Source organism: Alosa pseudoharengus, unplaced genomic scaffold (genome assembly GCF_046254945.1).
Source record: "Alosa pseudoharengus isolate Yale_2024_CS ecotype anadromous, Long Island Sound unplaced genomic scaffold, YU_APseudo_1.1 YU_APseudo_1.1_scf_21, whole genome shotgun sequence".
NCBI lineage: Eukaryota > Metazoa > Chordata > Actinopteri > Clupeiformes > Clupeidae > Alosa > Alosa pseudoharengus.
This window is the reverse complement of record NW_027468674.1, coordinates 30,561,286-30,578,488: the sequence shown is the minus strand read 5'-3', so window position 1 is coordinate 30,578,488 and position 17,203 is coordinate 30,561,286. Positions and strand designations below refer to the sequence as shown.

Here is a 17,203-nt window from a genome sequence, read left to right as displayed (position 1 = left end):
TCCTAAAAAAAGTAGCGCAATCAAGGACCAATGCCCATCTCTTCTCAGATTTAGTTGGACACACGTGTCATGTTTGTCAGATCCATTGAATAGAACTGAACTTGCATGTATGGGTGGCCAGAAAGAAGCTCTACTGTGAGCTCCACAAATGCTCTGGAAAATGTAGCTTCTGTAAAAGCTACTGCACTACATGGTCAAAAAACAGCTAAGCTATTGAAAAGATATCTGCTTCAGAAATAGCTACACTACCACCAAGCTACTGAGAAATGTAGTTAAGCTAGTAGTTTTGCTACAAGTAGTAAGCTGCGCATCACTGGCACTTATTATGTGATTGTGATGAAGTAATTTGTCCAGAGAGATGGCAAAAGACCAAATGCCGGCCATATTGTATCACTATGGAAAGTAAAAGACATTCCAGTTGCTTGCTTGTAATACAAGGAGTGCTGCACATTTCTGTAAATGCTTGAGTAATGTGGCCACCTGGGATGCTGAATAATAGCTCTGAGTTCATGCAAAGCCAGGCTTGTGCTGGAGTCATGTCCTTGCGAGTAATCTCCTGATCACTTAGTGATGCACAGCAATAAACAATGCCTGGAAACAACTGATTGTGTGTGTGTGTGTTTGTGAGCGAGTGTGTGTGTGTGTGTGTGTGTGTGTGTAAATAAGTGAGTGTGTGTGAGCGTGTTGTGTATGTGTGTGTGTGTGTGTGTGTGTGTGAGTGAATGAGTGAGTGTGTGTGTGTGTGTGTACGTGTTCACTTTCTCAAAAAGCTTATTAAGGGAGGTCACTGATGAACAAATAGCTCAAAGGTGGGCAAGGAAGTTTGGTGAGAGAGAAAGAGAGAGAGAGAGAGAGAGAGAGAGAGAAACAGACAGAGAGAAAGAGAGAGAGCGAGCGCTCTCTTCCAGTAAGACTGAATATAATTCCTGGCACTAAATATACATAATGACATACAGCGAGCAATGATAAATGAATTGCTGAAAAATGGCTCTCGCTTCCTGGAAAGGTCACAGTGTTAAACACTCCTGAGTGTGTGTGTGCACCCCTCATCACACCTTTTTACCATGTTTAATTACCTCCATATTCCGCAGTCACAGTGGGGTAGCCATAGAACACCTCCTTCCCTGGCCTCCCACCTCCACCATGCTGTTCCTCCCTCTAGATAAGTATGAATGAATCCCTCCCTGGCTCTAATGCTCCCTCCCTCTGTCTAGGCCCTACAGCTCCCCATATTTGGACAGAGACCCTGAGGGGATTCAGGCATTTGAGAAAGGCAAATCTGCAGACAGCCCTGAAGCCAGTAATCAGTCATCCTCCCCGTCTTTCTCATTATCTCTCACACACGCTACCATGGAACTCTTAACATATATCCAGCCATATTTAATACACAAAATAGCATCCTGTTATTTGATGAAGTAAAAACATAGAAGTTACAACATTTTGTCAGCTAGGGCAGTGCAGACAATAATGCACATCAAATCTTGAGAGAAAACAGTCTTTGAAAGATTGTGTTGCTCTCTCTCTGATTGGATGACAGGAAATTAAATGTGTTCTTCCTGACATAGCTACGGTCATGGCTGAGCACTCATGATACAGTGCTTCTGAAAACAAATTTTAAAAGGTCTGCATTTTGTATTTTATTTTGACATTTTCTACTGTATGTTTACAACTTTAATATTTTCTAAACATTTGTAAACTTGTATTTTGTCAATTTGCTGGCATCCTTGGGTATACTGTAGGTTGCCAATGATACTGGTATTTGTTTGCCTTTCTCCCTTCTCAGTCTCAAGACTTTCTCTCTCTCTCTCTCACTAGTGTTCTCTGGTTATGTCAGTGGTCTTGGCATCCATAGCAGGCTGCGAGGGCATTTGGTGGGCCAGTGCGGGGACCCTGAGGGGAGTGGTGGGCCAGGGTGGGGACCCTGCCATGGCGGGATGTTTGCTCTCTTTGTTTCTGTAAACAGTGGGGTGAAGCCTGGTCTGAGGATGCCAGCGCTCGCTATGTCACGCCTCCCAAAGTGGCACCCGGGCCTCTATCTTTAACAGCAACAATCATCTGGGCCACACCATCTGACCAATACCCCGCCCCCCCCCCCCCCTCCGCCCACCCACCCGAAAGTCCAGCACCTCACTGGCCTGAAACATTGCTGAGCATGGAGCTTTGAGAGATGATTGGTCATGTCTGTCTGTGGTCAAAACATGAGGGATGAGTGATGACTGGGGTATCCCCATATAGCCACCCAGAGAGTATGAATTGGGAAAGCCATATTTGGTCTGCTGCGCCGAGCCTTCAGAGAGACATCGCTGAGAATGCTTTGTTGAAATGACATGACCTATATGAGCATGCAGACACGCATACCTATCATCTTCTAATCCAAACTTTTTCGGCATAAAACGTGTTCAATATTGCAGGACAAAAAAAGCACGCAAACAAACTTTTCATGTCTGTCTTGGCTATTCAGGTTTACTTGGCCAGAAGTAGATAATTATAGCTGATTAAGTCACGGCATGTGCAAGCAAGTCCCAATATAAGAGAGTAAATCCTCCAACACTAACAACAGTGCACGGTTAGGCTCATGTGCATATCTTTGGGGTCTCAACTATCCGGTGAAATCAGTGACGAGATTCTCCAGGCTGAAGGCAGAGGGGGGAGAGCACGAAAAAAACGAGTGAAGGAAACCCTTTCAAAACAGACTTCCAGTAAACCCCCCGCCCCTCCCCTCCCCTCGCCTCTCCTCCCGCTGCAGGCAGCGCACACAGGTCTCCAGCACTGGTTTTGGGGGTTGGGGGAGGGGTTAGGTGAGAAAAAATGAAAATGATGAGCAACGAAATGCCTCCAAGGTTATTATTTGCGCAATTTAGTCACAATATATTGCACAACTGTGGTTTACAGCTATGAATACAATTGTTTGCGGAAATTCTGGATCATTCCAGAAAAGGGGGGCAGCTTGAAAACAGGGGGAAGCGTGCAGCTAATCACGTACTAATAGAGGAGAGCTTCTCTTTCGGACAGAGATGGAACAGAACATTCCACCACTGTGTGTGTGTGTGTGTGTGTGTGTCTGTGGGAGGGGTGGATGTGAGAATATGTGTGAAACCTAAAGGTGAGAGGATTTCTGAGGCAATGTTATTATTTTTGTTCATCCAGTAAGAGGAACACCCAGAACATGGAGATGTCTTTTAGTAAAACGTTAATATTTTCCCTCAGGCTGCCAAAGCATACGGGAAAGTGCCCTTCCTCTTACACCTCTTGCCGTCATTTCTTCACCCTGTGCCTTGATGTCAATTGTGTTAGCCGCACTTTATGGAATGAACGTTCTTTGAGTTCCCACCCACTGAATGGATGGCCTGTATCATAACAGTTTTAATTTGCAGGATGCTGCATATCAGAGGTCCCACCATGGATTTAAGTGGCAAGGAGCATAGGAACATTGAGGTCATCACCTCTGTGCTATACACTCAAGCAAGCACATTAAAGCACAGCCAAGCACACACACACAAAATGCAAAAATATGATATGAACACAATTCTGGCATATTATGAAAATGGACACACCCTACACCAATGCCCCGGCCCCCACCCCCCTCAATGCCACACACACGCACAGCCTTTTACTGGAAGGCTGAGCAGCTGTTTCACAGCTCTAACTGACACACACACACACACACACGCACATTGCACACTACAGGTTTTTATTAGATGCAGGGCACACTCTGCAGCTAACCCGCTGGAAACCAACAGTGCCAGCCCAAAATGACATCAGTGTGGCTCACAGTCAGAAGGGGTCTTACCGTCTGAGTGCTGCGCCCACACGCACCCACCTGCTGCTGCTATAAACTTAAATCTATAAATGAATGTGTGTGTGTGTGTGTGTGCAAGAGAGAAGGAGAAATATAGAGTATGTTTGTTTAAGAGTGTGGGAGTATTAAAATTTGAGATGAGCTATGGCCTTAGACTAATGTTTGAGTTTAAAACAACAACCTAAAAATATCAGTTAACCATCTTTTGCACCTATTCTTCCCACACAGCCTTTGCACCTCTGCACAGAATGAGTTGAACACAGTAGGCTACAGAAGGTGTTGTTTTTACAACATGGTCTATAAGTTGCTGTAGCTTTACAGCATGTGGAAATTGTGCAGCATCAGCAATATGCAAATCAATTTTATGCAAATGTTAATCAAGTCATTCAAATTCTGAAAATGCCTTAATAATATTACACAACATAGGTCATTCCCAAACCCAATGTTGCTTTTTAAATGCCCTGGCAGGAAGAGGCAAAACCCCTAAGCCTTAGTGATTTTAAAAAGCCCATAAAAAGTAACCATAAACTATGCATTCGTGTTGAAACCATGACTGTAAAAAGTACAATCATTGGTTAAAACAACCTGACTGGTGGCTTGCAATAGAGTGACATCTTGTGGAATAGCTGTGTGAACTGCACGCAAGCACAGTCAAGTTATATGATCTGGCCAAATGATTGTAACACAGCCTTGAGTTAAACTCTATCAAAAATGTGATATGCCGTGTAAGAAACTTTATTACAGTAGGCTAGTTAGATAGGCAGATTAGCCTATAGCTTACAAGGTTGCCTACACCAATAACAAATTACTGGGCTAGCTAAGTTATAGCCTACACCTACCTGTGACTGAATCTATCGATTATGCGTGTTCTATTACTTATGCCTTATGCAAGAACGGTCTGAAATGAATGATTACCGAACACACACTCGGTAAACCAAAGTCTACATGTAACAACAACGCATGTGCTAGTCACGTTATTTCTTTTCTCACCTAAAACATGACGTCCACGACCTTATCGGCACCTACTCGTTCATTCCTGCACTATCTAAGTCGCCGTGCGAACCCATTCAAACATCGCCATCATCAAGCTGGAGTAACACACTTTGTAAGGTGCTATTATGAATCTGGAAACCCCGCTACTGGGTGTCAGGCAGAATCTGCCCGGACCATAGATCTACGGAGCGATACCGTCACAAAACCTGGGCCGCTGATGCGACGCGCCATGTCAGAGGCCAAGGTTGGGGACGATGTATTTGGCGAGGACCCTACTGTCAACGGTCTGAAACTGAGTGATCGTTTTCAACAGTGTTACAGTGTCATATATAATGCAGTCAACATGTTGCTGCCATCATGCTAGTTTGAAATAAGTCAATAAATCTGTGCAAAAACACATGTGTAATGGCAACTTCAGATTTATTCAGATTTGTGCAACAGAAAAGAATAATGGGCTAAGTGAGGCGCTATGTCTCCATACGGTGACATTTCTGCTTAAAAGGCTGATGGAACTTTTGACATGGCGATGTTCTGAACTTTGTTATTACATTTCACGACCAGTGGAGGGCGGCCCGTTACAAATGTTAGATTATAGGATAGGATAACTTGGGCCTGCCGTGGTATCCTCCCAAAAATAAAGTCCTAAACCTTTTCCTGAAAGCAATGCGACCTGGGGCACAATGGAAAGGTGACAACTGTCTTGTAATTATCTTCACAGAGCTACAGAAGCAGGCGGCAGAGCTCTTTGGGATGGAGTCGGCCCTCTTCTGTCCTACAGGAACTATGAGCAATCTGATAGCAGGTAAAAGGGCTGGCTGGTGTGTGTGTGTGTGTGTGTGTCTGTCTGTCTGTGTGAGAGAGAGACAGAGGTGAAGGTCTAATTTGTTTGTCTGTGCATTACAGTCATGGTTCACTGTCGAGAGAGAGGAGATGAGATGATTGTGGGGGACCTGTCTCACCTGCACATCTATGAGCAAGGAGGCAGCGCACAGGTGAGATATGAAAACGTCTTTAACCTGGTCATCCAGGAGTGAGAATCATTAGTGCCAAATACACTTTTTCTGGTCTGTTTCACTACTACTGTCCTTACTTACAGTCCACCACAGATGTATAATAAATATTACATTTTCCCCTCATTAAACACATAATCTCTTGACAAAACAAAATCAGGTTTTTTTTCTATTGAAAAGGGAAACTGAAATATGTCATTGACATAAGTATTCAGACCCTGCACTCAGTACTCAGTTGAAGAACCCCTTGCAGCAATTCCAGCCTCGAGCCTGCTGGTGTATGATCCAACAAGCTTTACACACCTGGATTTGGGGATTTTCTGCCACTCTCCTCTGCAGATCCTCTCAAGCTCTGTCAGATTGGATGGGGAGTCATTTTCAGGTCTATCCATACATATCCATACAATCAAGGACATTTCCTGTGTCTCTCCCTGAGGAAAGCCTATAAAGCCCACATCGGTGGAATCCTTCTGGAGGTTTCTCCAGTCTCCACACTGGATCTCTAGGACTCGGCCACAGTGGCCATCAGGTCAGTCTCAGTCACCTTACCGAGGCCCTTTGGATGGGCAGCCAGCTTCAGGAGAATTATGAAGGCTAAGTGGGCTCTTGTGAACTTTCAGTGCAACCACAGACTTCAGGCAAGGTGTAGAAACATCTCAGCAGTGATTAAGAGAAATGGGAGGCATTTCAAGTGTCATAACAAAGTGTCTGAATGCTTATGTCAGCGTGATATTTCAGTTTTCCCGTCTTTATAACCTAAAAAAATTAAATCACTTCAATAAAATGTTTTCGCTTCATCATAATGTGGTAGTGACTGCAGATTGATGAGGGATGAAACGAACATATGAAATAAAAACAGGAAGGGGTCTGAATATTTTAGGTATGCACAGTAACTGGAAGTATTCCATTTGCATATATGTGCTAAACAATTGATGCAACTGCTATATTACATAAAACCTCCTAGCTATAGGTTTTGAACAGCTTGCAGTGCAGAGTAATACCAGTTTGTTGACGACGCACAGTGGTAGTTAAGGCACAAAATGGATGAAATCCTACCCCCGGCATATTTTCTCCTCCGTACCATCCCACATGCAGTAGCTCCTCACACATATGCCTTTCCAGTAAGGTACAGTAGAGGTGCATTGCAGTTTTCTAACACAAATACTACCCTTAACTGCACTTAAAAAACTAAATTGGCCAGCTCATTATAGCCACATCATTACACTGCATGTTCCCACATATAATAGGAGGATACATAGCAAGCATTTGATGCTCATCTTTAGTGGGTTAGGTTGCCATGCTTGGCAGCTAATGCCAGCGTTCTGTTGGCTTCCGTTGCAATGCAATGTCTGCAGTTTATTAACAGTTTGTATTCAATAGTGATGCAATCATGTGAAATAACCTGATGTTACTGTAGGACCTTGCAGTATTTTAATGTAATGGCAGTAGTCTACTCTAATGGATTTTAAGATGCAGTATTTGACTTACAAGCTATAGTTGATCAATATTCTAAGATTAAGTATTAATGGATTGAGTTTCCATAATAAAAATAAGCATTCTGTCAAGATTTGAAGCGATGTAGTATGTGCATGTGTCCTTCTAATTAGCTCAGTTATCATGGCATCTTGTGTCTTTCATTGATGCTAGGTACCTTGTGTCTTTTGTATTGACTTATGGCTTATATATGTTCTATTAAAATGCCTCACCCAATTCTAGGCATATTCCTACCTGTACTGTAGCTCCAAGAAATATTGTCCGTCAGGTACTTCTGTCACCTGAACACTGTGGATGTTCTCCCTTGGCCCATGGATCACACAGCCCAGGCGTAATTACCAACCTTTCCGTCTCACTGGTCTCTGGTTCTGCCCACAGCTTGCTGGGGTCCACTCCACCACTGTGACCAACTTCCCGGACGGTACCTTTGACCTGGACCAGCTGGAGTCCAAGATCCGCCACGGCTACCCGGACGCACATTACCCGCGGTCCCGCCTAGTGTGTGTGGAGAACACGCACAACATCCAGGGGGGCCGCGTGCTGCCCCTGGCCTTCCTAAAGGAGGTAAGCGGGCGAGGGGTCCTCTCTCAGCAGAGTGTGGGCTCACCTGACTGGAGGGTTGGAGTCTGTTGGGAACGATGGGGTCAGGTCAGGTCGCTCCTGTGCAGAGAGAGCAGAATATTTCTATTTATATGTGTTTCCTCCAGCACCTTCTCGTGTTGTGACATGTATTTGTGGCCCAGTGTTAAGATGGTGCTAACAAGGCGCCACTTGGGAGGAAAAATGAAAAAAGATGAGAACAGATGGCAAGAGAGAAAATCATGTGATTATGTGATTGAAAGCCGACAAGAAAGTGAGATGAGAGATTATTGATAGATAGATAGATATATACTTTATTGATCCCCAAGGGGAAATTCAAGATTATTGTTATGTCTTCCTCCCGCCTGCTCTATCAGTTGATATTCATGTGGTAACTGTTTAACTCTGGGGGGCAAATATGTGAATGCATGCGTGTTAATTGCCATCCTACCAGCTGCTGATTGATGGTGTGTAGAAGAAAGCCTGTGGAGGCTCCCTCAGAAACAGATAGCACCAAAAATGAATTTCATCCCAAGCATTTTTAATTTTTATGTTTTTGCATTTGCTGTCTGTAATAAGATTTCAGTCCCAGACCTTATGTGTTGTGACTGTGATGGTTAGCCTATGTCTTTCTATGACTAATGTGTAAACATGTAATGTAAAGCATGTAATGGATTTGCATATATGCAACATCTGAAATACACACAAAGCACAATAGTGCATTATTAATATACATTGCATTATTAATGTGTATGGTACTAGTCAGGGATAGTGTGTGCGAAATGTTGTGAACGTAATTGATGTGTATGTGTGTTGGATGTTTCTGTGTTTAGTTGCGGTCACTTGCGGACAAGTATGGACTGATGGTGCACATGGATGGGGCTCGTGTGATGAATGCGGCTGTCACTCTGGGCGTTCCACCATCTACCATCCTGCAGCACTGCCACACTGTCAGCGTCTGCCTCTCCAAGGTACTCCGCTTCCACGGCAACAGTTGCACATTTGAACATAAACATATTCTGTTCATGTGGATGTATGGATGAGTATGGCAAGCCGAATGAGCATTTATTCAGATGTCTTGATATCAAGCTACAGTGTCCAATACTAGTGAGTCTTTTCTGTAAACTAGTTAACTAGTGAACCACATTTTCTGCACTAGTTAACTAGTGAGAGCCAAAATGCTTACTAGTTAACTAGACATCGGAATAAATGCTCATTCGGCTTGCCGTAGATGAGTGAATAGACAGCCATCAAGATATCAAATCTTTATGGTTTGTACATGCTTACTGTGAACACATTATCAATTATGATGAAGGTATAAAGCCAGAACAAAATGACTGTATAAAAGCATAACATACACTCTATTGATATACACACCATCCCCCACCAGCTGTAATATTCCACTTGATAAGCAGTATTCTCCTCATACACGAATGAATTTCACAGAATGAACACCATTCTTCACACTTGAAACAGTTAACTGCTTCTAACGGCCAATGGTTGTAGAATACTCTGTATGCATTCATCAGCACACCACAATTCATTTTAATGGCTTTGCAGTAGAAGAAAGTGCAAGTTTAGTGGAAAGGGTTTGATTTATCACTCATCTGTGAAATCAGCTCTCACTGTCTGACTGTTCTCAGCCCCGGTTTGCTAAAACCAATTACAGAGCACTGGAGGTCTGTTCTACGATTTTGGAGACACTAAAGCAATACAAAAGGCATGCATTACTTCTAAAATACCCTCTCTATATCAGTTTACATAACAAGTGAATACTTTTACTCTCTCTGATATATCATGAAGAGCCCCTGACCACAGTGATCCCCTTTACTGTTCAGGCTGTGCATAATATTCCCAATATTAACCAACTATTAGCACAATGACATCATATATTAACTAACTTCATGTTCTTCCTGACACACACCTTATTAAAGATTTAGATTGAAAAGATGCGAGAGGCACTGGGTCCCAGGGCTCATGTATGGAGTGGAACAATTTGCTCAGAAATATCTCATGTAATATTAATGCCTGTAGAAGCACATTAGCGCTAGCTAGCTCCCTTTCAGCTGCAGTGCGAGTGTGGGGGCTCCCTGGCCGCCCATGCTGCACCTTGGTGACATATTAGCATTCCGTAGAGCCCCACACACCTCTCTTGGAGGTCTTCCAGCAGCAGCAGCCTCAGCTTAATCGGCAGTACACTTAATCCACAAAAGTACACAGCAGCATCACACATTAGCATTTTAATAACCACGATTGTTTGTATTAGCATGTAAATTTGGCTACTGGTTTCGTCCCAGCTGAGTTCTGCCATCTTTGGCCAGCTTGTTTTTTTTTTTGCAATTTAAAGTTTTATTGACTGAGTGAACTAAGAATTCAGTCAATATGTTGAAGTGACACAATGGTGTTCAGGGTTTCCCGCAGGAAATGTGTTAATCAAGGTGGTAGGTCGTTGGTCCGGGGGGGGTCTGGTATCGGTTGCCGTCGGTGGGGGGGTGTGGGTGTTGGCGTCTTCTTTGTGCGATACACTACAGACTCTGTATATTTAACAATTATTTATTAAACACTACATTATAAATAAATAATAACCAGCTTCTCAAAATAACAGTTAACAAAGAACAAAGTAACAACACCAAACAAACTATACAACAGTCAGGGGTGTAGCCAGGATTATTTTATAGGGGGGGCCAGCTGGGTCCAGACTTTTTATTGGGGTGGCACTTGGGAATCAAAACTACCATTTAAAAACTACTCAAAAAGTTTTGAAGATTAGGATAGCCTATTTTAATAATGGTAATAAATTGTGTAAAGCCAACACTGATACACAGGTCAGTTTGTTGTCCACTCCAAATAATTTTCCATAAGCCAATGCTATAAAAAAAGTATATTATGATAATGCACCTTACTTAATCAGTTTTATTCAAATGATGTTAAAGAACAATAATAAATACTACAAATATTGTATTCAGATATTTAATCTTATACTGATGGCCAAACTATATTTCTTTCTGATCCACTCTATGTACTTGGCTGTAAGTAACATGGCTCTGAATTAAGAAATTTACCCTTAGAGACTGTTTTAAGGGCTTTTCCACTACCTTTAGTTATAAGCATTTATCCTGGTCATTGTAAGTGCCATTTACACATGCTATATTTTTTTCAGAACAGTCTAGGCTACCCAGATCTGCCACCAATTCATATTAATACTTGCATTGATTTAATTTTGATTTTTAAATAATACAAAGACAAAAAGCATATTATACCATTCTTATTTTGAAATGTATCTCTGTCAGCTGGACATGACTTTCATGTATGTGTAGGGCAGACTGTCCTGAATCTGGCAATATAAGAACCATGGTGGAGGGGGGCTTTGGGGCTGAGCAATTTACAGACATGTGGTGTGCGCCTTACAGAAATAAATGCCATTTTTATTTAGTAATGAAAAATGCCCTTTCTGCGCTCCATATCTGTGACACGAACTGATCTGACCTGACTGAACCCGAGTTTGCGTGTTCTGTGTGTACACTCATGATGATTCTAAAACAACTTTTTACTGCATTGTCATGAACAAAGTGAAGGCAAAAAGGTGTTTTTTTGTTGAATAAATTGGGATGCAATGTGAGTCTCGAATTGGATGCCATGCAGGAATTTGCTGGGATCTCAAAACCGCATTATGAACATACTTTGCCATAGAGAAACACATGATTGCGTTGGATTATGAACATGCCTTGCCATTACAACACACAAAAACGTGGGGTAAGTGGAGCTATATGAAGTTATTATTTTGATGTCATTTTGTCTGTTTTATAACCCAGAAGGATGTACTTGGTATCAAATGATAGCTCTGTGTATCTCCTCTTTCATCTGACATGCGTGGCATATCTATCCGATCACGGGTTCGTGAATAGGGCCTAATTCAAACGATAGTTGGTTTTTGTACATGATGTTATTTTGCAGTCACATTGTCTGTTTTTATAGCCCAGAAGCATCGATATACTTGGTACCAATAGATAGCCCTGTCTCTCCCCTTTCTTCTGATATGCTTGCCATATCTATGCGCAGGTAAACTATAAATATGAATCAATTTGATTTAATTTCATGATTTCTTTTTTGTTTTCATACCTGCTCTGTCACGCAATTAAAGTTTCATCTCGCTGCGATGAACAGTTCTGGAGCAATGTAACAAAGAACTCAGGCAAAGCAGCCTCTGCCTGACCAGCTATGGCAAGAACCACACGCGGTCAGCAAGGTGGCCAAGCTTTGACCAGTGGTGGCCGTGGCCCCCCCTGGCCACCACGTAGCTCCGCCCCTGACAACAGTATACAAATATTTCAAAATATTTGTGTAATTTTAAGAAAGACTATTACAAACTATAGAACAAGTGCAAAAGAAAGTGCAAAACAACAAAATGTGCAAATGTGATTAGTCACTACTCATGGCAGAGCTGACAACTAGCATTTAAAAGATCATTTCAAGGGCCCTTTGGTAATTGCACTGTTTTACTATTGGACCATTAATGCTTATCTTCATGCAGGCTGTCAGACTGTTGACCTACAGCCTGTTCCGCAAGTCTGTCCTGATCTATACACCGAGAGTGAATGAAGTTTAGATCATTTTATAGTTTTGTGTAATATGGATGGAATTTGAGCGCGGAGCGCCTTTTAATTTAGAGGCCGGAATGGCCGCTCTGTTCCGCTCCCATAGCCTACTGCTCACACCACGAGTCTGAGGCATGCCCACTAATAAAACCAAGACCGTTAAATTTCAAAGATATTGGCCATATAGCCTAAGTTAGTTGAATTTAGAAAGCATACGCGTAGGCACGGATGGGCCTGGACGGGCCTAGGCCCGTCTATTGTCAGTCTTGCGCGTCCGATTAGACACGCAAGTCAACACTGTGCTGAGAGCAGGTGTCTGTTTACTCGGCCGCTTCTCCGGTCAAATTTGCGTCAGGTCAATTTAGCTCCCATCCCAAAGAACTAAGAGCAACGGCAGTATATTTTACTTAGAACATTTATTTTAAAAGACTGCAACACTGATAGTGCAACAACAAACAAGCTTGGCAACGTTAACTAAAGGGATCAGTCGGGATTAATTGCCAAAAGAACGAAAATGACAAATCACGCAGTCGGCTAAATATTTTAAACTTGTGCCAAACGGATGAACCCAGCATCGGTGCGTCGCATAAATTAAAACACAAATTGAAGCAACAACTTGATCCTTGGACAACCCTACCACTAAACCTTTCCATAGGCCTGCAACGTTTATGACATAAAAAGTGGAATATGAACGCATTTCATCACACCTGACAATTAAACGGAGTTGTGGCTGTTCGCGATTTGACTGATTCTTGAGAACGAGGAGCGAGATATTTGCACCGCTCACTAGCTCTGATTCGGAGGCATAGCACATATGTAAAACTTATAACATCTGATTATTTTTCGATTCATGACACGATTCTTCTTATTTTTTAATGCGTTCTGCGGAGAAGGGAGATTGGCGTTGGTCACGGTTTGGAATGAAAGGGAGAAAACAGGACAAAGTAACACGTTTTTTTTTTTTGACGACGACGTAGTTAAGGCGGCAGGCTTGTTTTGCCAAGGCGGCCGCCTTGACTGCAAAGTGCTGCGGGAAACCCTGGTGTTTATCTTCAAAATGTCCTACCAGAAAACAGCACCATATGTAATCAATGTCTCAAAAAACATTGTGCCACCATTGTTAGCCCTTATGAGTGCTTTGTGGATAGCTCAAGGCTTAGTAGATGTATTGATTAATGTCACTTTAATTATGTAAGATCAAACCCAATAAGGAGAAAATGTCCAAGAAGCATAACCGGCAGTGAATTAAACTGAACAAGGTACATTGAGCTATTGAACTGAGTGACGCTCTATGGCTTAGCAATTTGCAAAAATATATAATTATTGACTCATAATAACCTTTGGATGAAGAATGTGCCTTGTTATACTCCTCTGCATTCGTGATCGTTAGTGACCTGAGTTTGCGCATGCGCAGATGTTATGTAGCTGAAGGCACAACTGATCTTTGCATGCTGTGAATCATTTATAAGGGAAGCAAATTCATTATTTTGGGGTGTAATTACATTAAAATATCAGCCCAAAGTTGGAGACAATGTAGACATTTGCTATCATTTCAAAACCGGCGAGGAGATCCTGTGCATGGCCGGTTGATGATGCAGTGATGTTCCTTCCACTTGCAGATAAGGGCTCCAATACTGCTTACTGGATGATTCTGAAGTTTTGAAATGCATCTGTAACCAGTTCCATTGATATGTTTTGCAACAATAAGATTGCAAAGGTCTTGGGAGAGCTCTTTGCTTTTACCCATCATGAAATGTTTCTTGTGTGACACCTTGGTAACGAAAAAACCTTTTTACAGCCCATCAATATGTACTAACCCAGCTTATATTAATTTGCACAGATAGGAGGGATAATTACTCTCTAGCTTCCAGCTTGTTCCTTGCTATTCCTTGCCTTTGTGTACTGCTTTTTCTTAGCATGCTCAATACTTTTTCTCTGTGCCATTCCACTTTTTTACTCATAACTCTACTTATGGACATTAATGTTGTTTTTGTGGATTACTAAGTTAATTCTAATGTCTGGTGAAAATGTCATGCAAATAGCCTCATTGGAAGTATACTTACTGAAAAAATTGACATTGACGTGTTCAGTATTTATTTCCTCCTCTAAATAAATACTCTTACTCCTTTAAACCTTGACCCAAAAATCAGCAGCCATAGGCTCCTGGAAGCAGCTGCCTGACACACTTGTGTTGCAGGAAGACTGACATCGGGTGACATCAGCAAATACTAAGTACACACCTCAAATTCCACAATCACTGTGAGAGAAGCTAAAAAGTGTGACAACCTACCCTACTCTCTCCTAATCGCCGTTGGTCTTTTCTGGTTGACAGGGTCTGGGAGCACCAGTTGGCACTATGCTGGGTGGACCCCAGGATTTTGTGAAACAGGCGGTGCGTGCCCGCAAAGCTCTGGGTGGTGGAATGAGGCAGGCGGGCATCTTGGCAGCCGCTGGGAAGCTGGCACTGTCAGACATGGTGGGTAGACTGCAGGAGGACCACCGCAATGCCAGGAGCTTTGCACAAGGTGACGACCCATTCATCCACACAGAAATGGCAAATCAAAGAACTTTAGATATAAAAGAAAAAAATAAAGGACAACATTACAGGAAGGAATAGTGTAATAATAAGTATACTCATGGAACTGTTTTGCTCTGGCGGTATTGTACTAATCTATATTAAAGTAAGTTGTCTTGATTGATTCATAAGCCAAAAAAGTTCATGGCTTTAATTAAATATATGAAATTAATGATGGAAAGATTGCTATTAATCTGCCCTAAAGTGACTGAAGTTTTTGCCATTAATCATTTTATTAGCCATAGGAACTTCTATGTCACTCAAGTGCCATTACTCTTATTCTCCTTTCTATTCAAAATGGATAACAGTAAATCATCAACTTAGAGCCCAAGCTGATTATACAGCTCTCTGCTGGAATAATAAGTGGAAATGACTGATTTAATCAATCTACCAATCTAAAGTTAATGGTACTGTGTAGTGAATGTTTTAGAGCTGTGATCAATTGTGTGTGTGTGTGTGTGTGTGTGTGTGTACTCCCCGTACTTCTCTCAGCCCTGCTGCAGTGTGACTCCCCAGTCTATCAGGTGGACCTTGCTGCCGTGGAGACGAACATCGTGCGCTTTCGCGTGTGTGCCGAGGTCATAAGCCCTGCGGAGCTGTGTGAGCGGGCGGCTGCTGTGTCCGAGGACGAGGAGCGGGCACTGGGCCAGGGCGTGCGGGTGCTCATGTTCCCGCACGTTGCCAGTTCGGTGAGGGCCGTGTGGCATGTGGGCATCTCCGAGGAGGACACGCAGCTCGCTGCCCAGAAGATGCAGTTTGTAGCTCAGCAACTGACCAGAGAGAGGGCCAGAGCCCATTAAGTGCCTCCTCCAGCAGGCCTCAAAAACCCATTGTCTGTCTCCTGATTGAGAGGACAGGTGTCATTTACCAATTAGCCACAGGTAGTGATATCACTGAAGCCCCGCCTGTAAGTCAGTGCTTGCCCTACCATGTGACCCTAACCTATCCTAACACAGAACTTAGCCAGCGGATAGCCGCTGCCAGGAATTCTTCCCAGTTCCAACAGAAGTGTTTCCTCTGGGCAGTACAGTGTACATTTCTGTTCATGTTTCAGTGATAACAATTTCGGTGGAAACTGACGTAGTTATGCTGACGCAAAACCATATTGTTTCAACTGGGTTTCAGACTATAGTGCTCCCTCTGTCATTTTTAAACACTAACCAAATGCTTACAGACTCATCGGGGTCTGACCTGACACAAGATCAAGTTGTGATTTTAATAGGTTTTCAGAAACAGAATAACTTTGTTTTGCTTACTTGACTAATGTTTGCAATTCATTATTATAGTATGGTGATTCAGTTATGATATGCAGATGCTTTATTCAGTGGCCTATGCAAGGTCTGGCATAACCTGTTATATTGGAATAGAATCTGACCAACAGATATGTTCAATATAATGTGAAATGAAAACAAATCCTTTCCTGCCATTCTTATTATGTTTAGGTTGGATCGATAATACTTCATTTAACATCTCTGTTTCAGACATTTTGTTTGTTTGTTTATTTATTGGACACAGAGTGGGTGTCTAAAAATAATTCTCAGGTTGAACTTAGCAGGAGTTCTTCTTAACATGTGATTGTTGCAGCAAAACCATCAGACAATATCTCGTTTGCTCCTGCAACGTGATTGTGTATTCTGAAGCTAACCTGTCTGGCACAACAAGCCAGGACTTGAGAAATATACATGGCTATTAGACAACATCTGAGCTCTAAACGGTCTGCAGGATGTAAGGCTGTATGACAGAAGATATAGCATTGAAACATCAGCTATGCCTTTAGAAACGTTCTATTGAAACAGTGATCTGGAGAATTGCCACTTTACTGAGAAACAAAAAACAAATGGATAGGACTACATTTTTGAAGTAGAGATGCTCATGAATAGGCTAACTACTCATTCATCTAATCATTGCACATTACAGGTTTATTGATTGAAATGGGTTTGTATTGACAGAATTTCATGTTGTTTTCAACATCAATATCATCTGACAGCAAATTACAGTATGTGGAATGGGCACAGAAAATCCATTCAGTCAAGTGTTCCACTGGGAGGCTCTCAAGTCTCTCTAATCAAGGTCCTTGTGTGAAAGAATAATATGATAATCAACTATGCATGACCTTACATTTAAATGGAAAAGTGGAAAAAGAAAGTAAAAAAAAAAA

General features: G+C 42.3%; 1 protein-coding gene across 1 annotated transcript; it reads left to right on the top strand.

Moving 5' to 3' along the window:
• The first annotated feature begins 4,739 nt into the window (after window positions 1-4,739).
• On the top strand, window positions 4,740-16,860 carry tha1 (threonine aldolase 1). Its single transcript, XM_076298588.1, has 7 exons — window positions 4,740-5,076; window positions 5,511-5,594; window positions 5,696-5,784; window positions 7,675-7,860; window positions 8,709-8,846; window positions 14,803-14,995; window positions 15,538-16,860. Exons 1-7 carry the CDS (start codon window positions 4,797-4,799, stop codon window positions 15,843-15,845), a joined length of 1,278 nt encoding a protein of 425 aa, XP_076154703.1. The 5' UTR covers window positions 4,740-4,796; the 3' UTR covers window positions 15,846-16,860.
• The last annotated feature ends 343 nt before the right edge of the window (window positions 16,861-17,203 follow it).

Bases quoted from the DNA above. Each gene is read 5' to 3' on its own strand.
- tha1 (XM_076298588.1), top strand. From the start codon at position 4,797: ATGACGTCCACGACCTTATCGGCACCTACTCGTTCATTCCTGCACTAT. The intron at 5,077-5,510 runs GTCTGAAACTGA...TTATCTTCACAG, and splicing joins CGAGGACCCTACTGTCAACG to AGCTACAGAAGCAGGCGGCA. The intron at 7,861-8,708 runs GTAAGCGGGCGA...TTCTGTGTTTAG, and splicing joins CCCTGGCCTTCCTAAAGGAG to TTGCGGTCACTTGCGGACAA.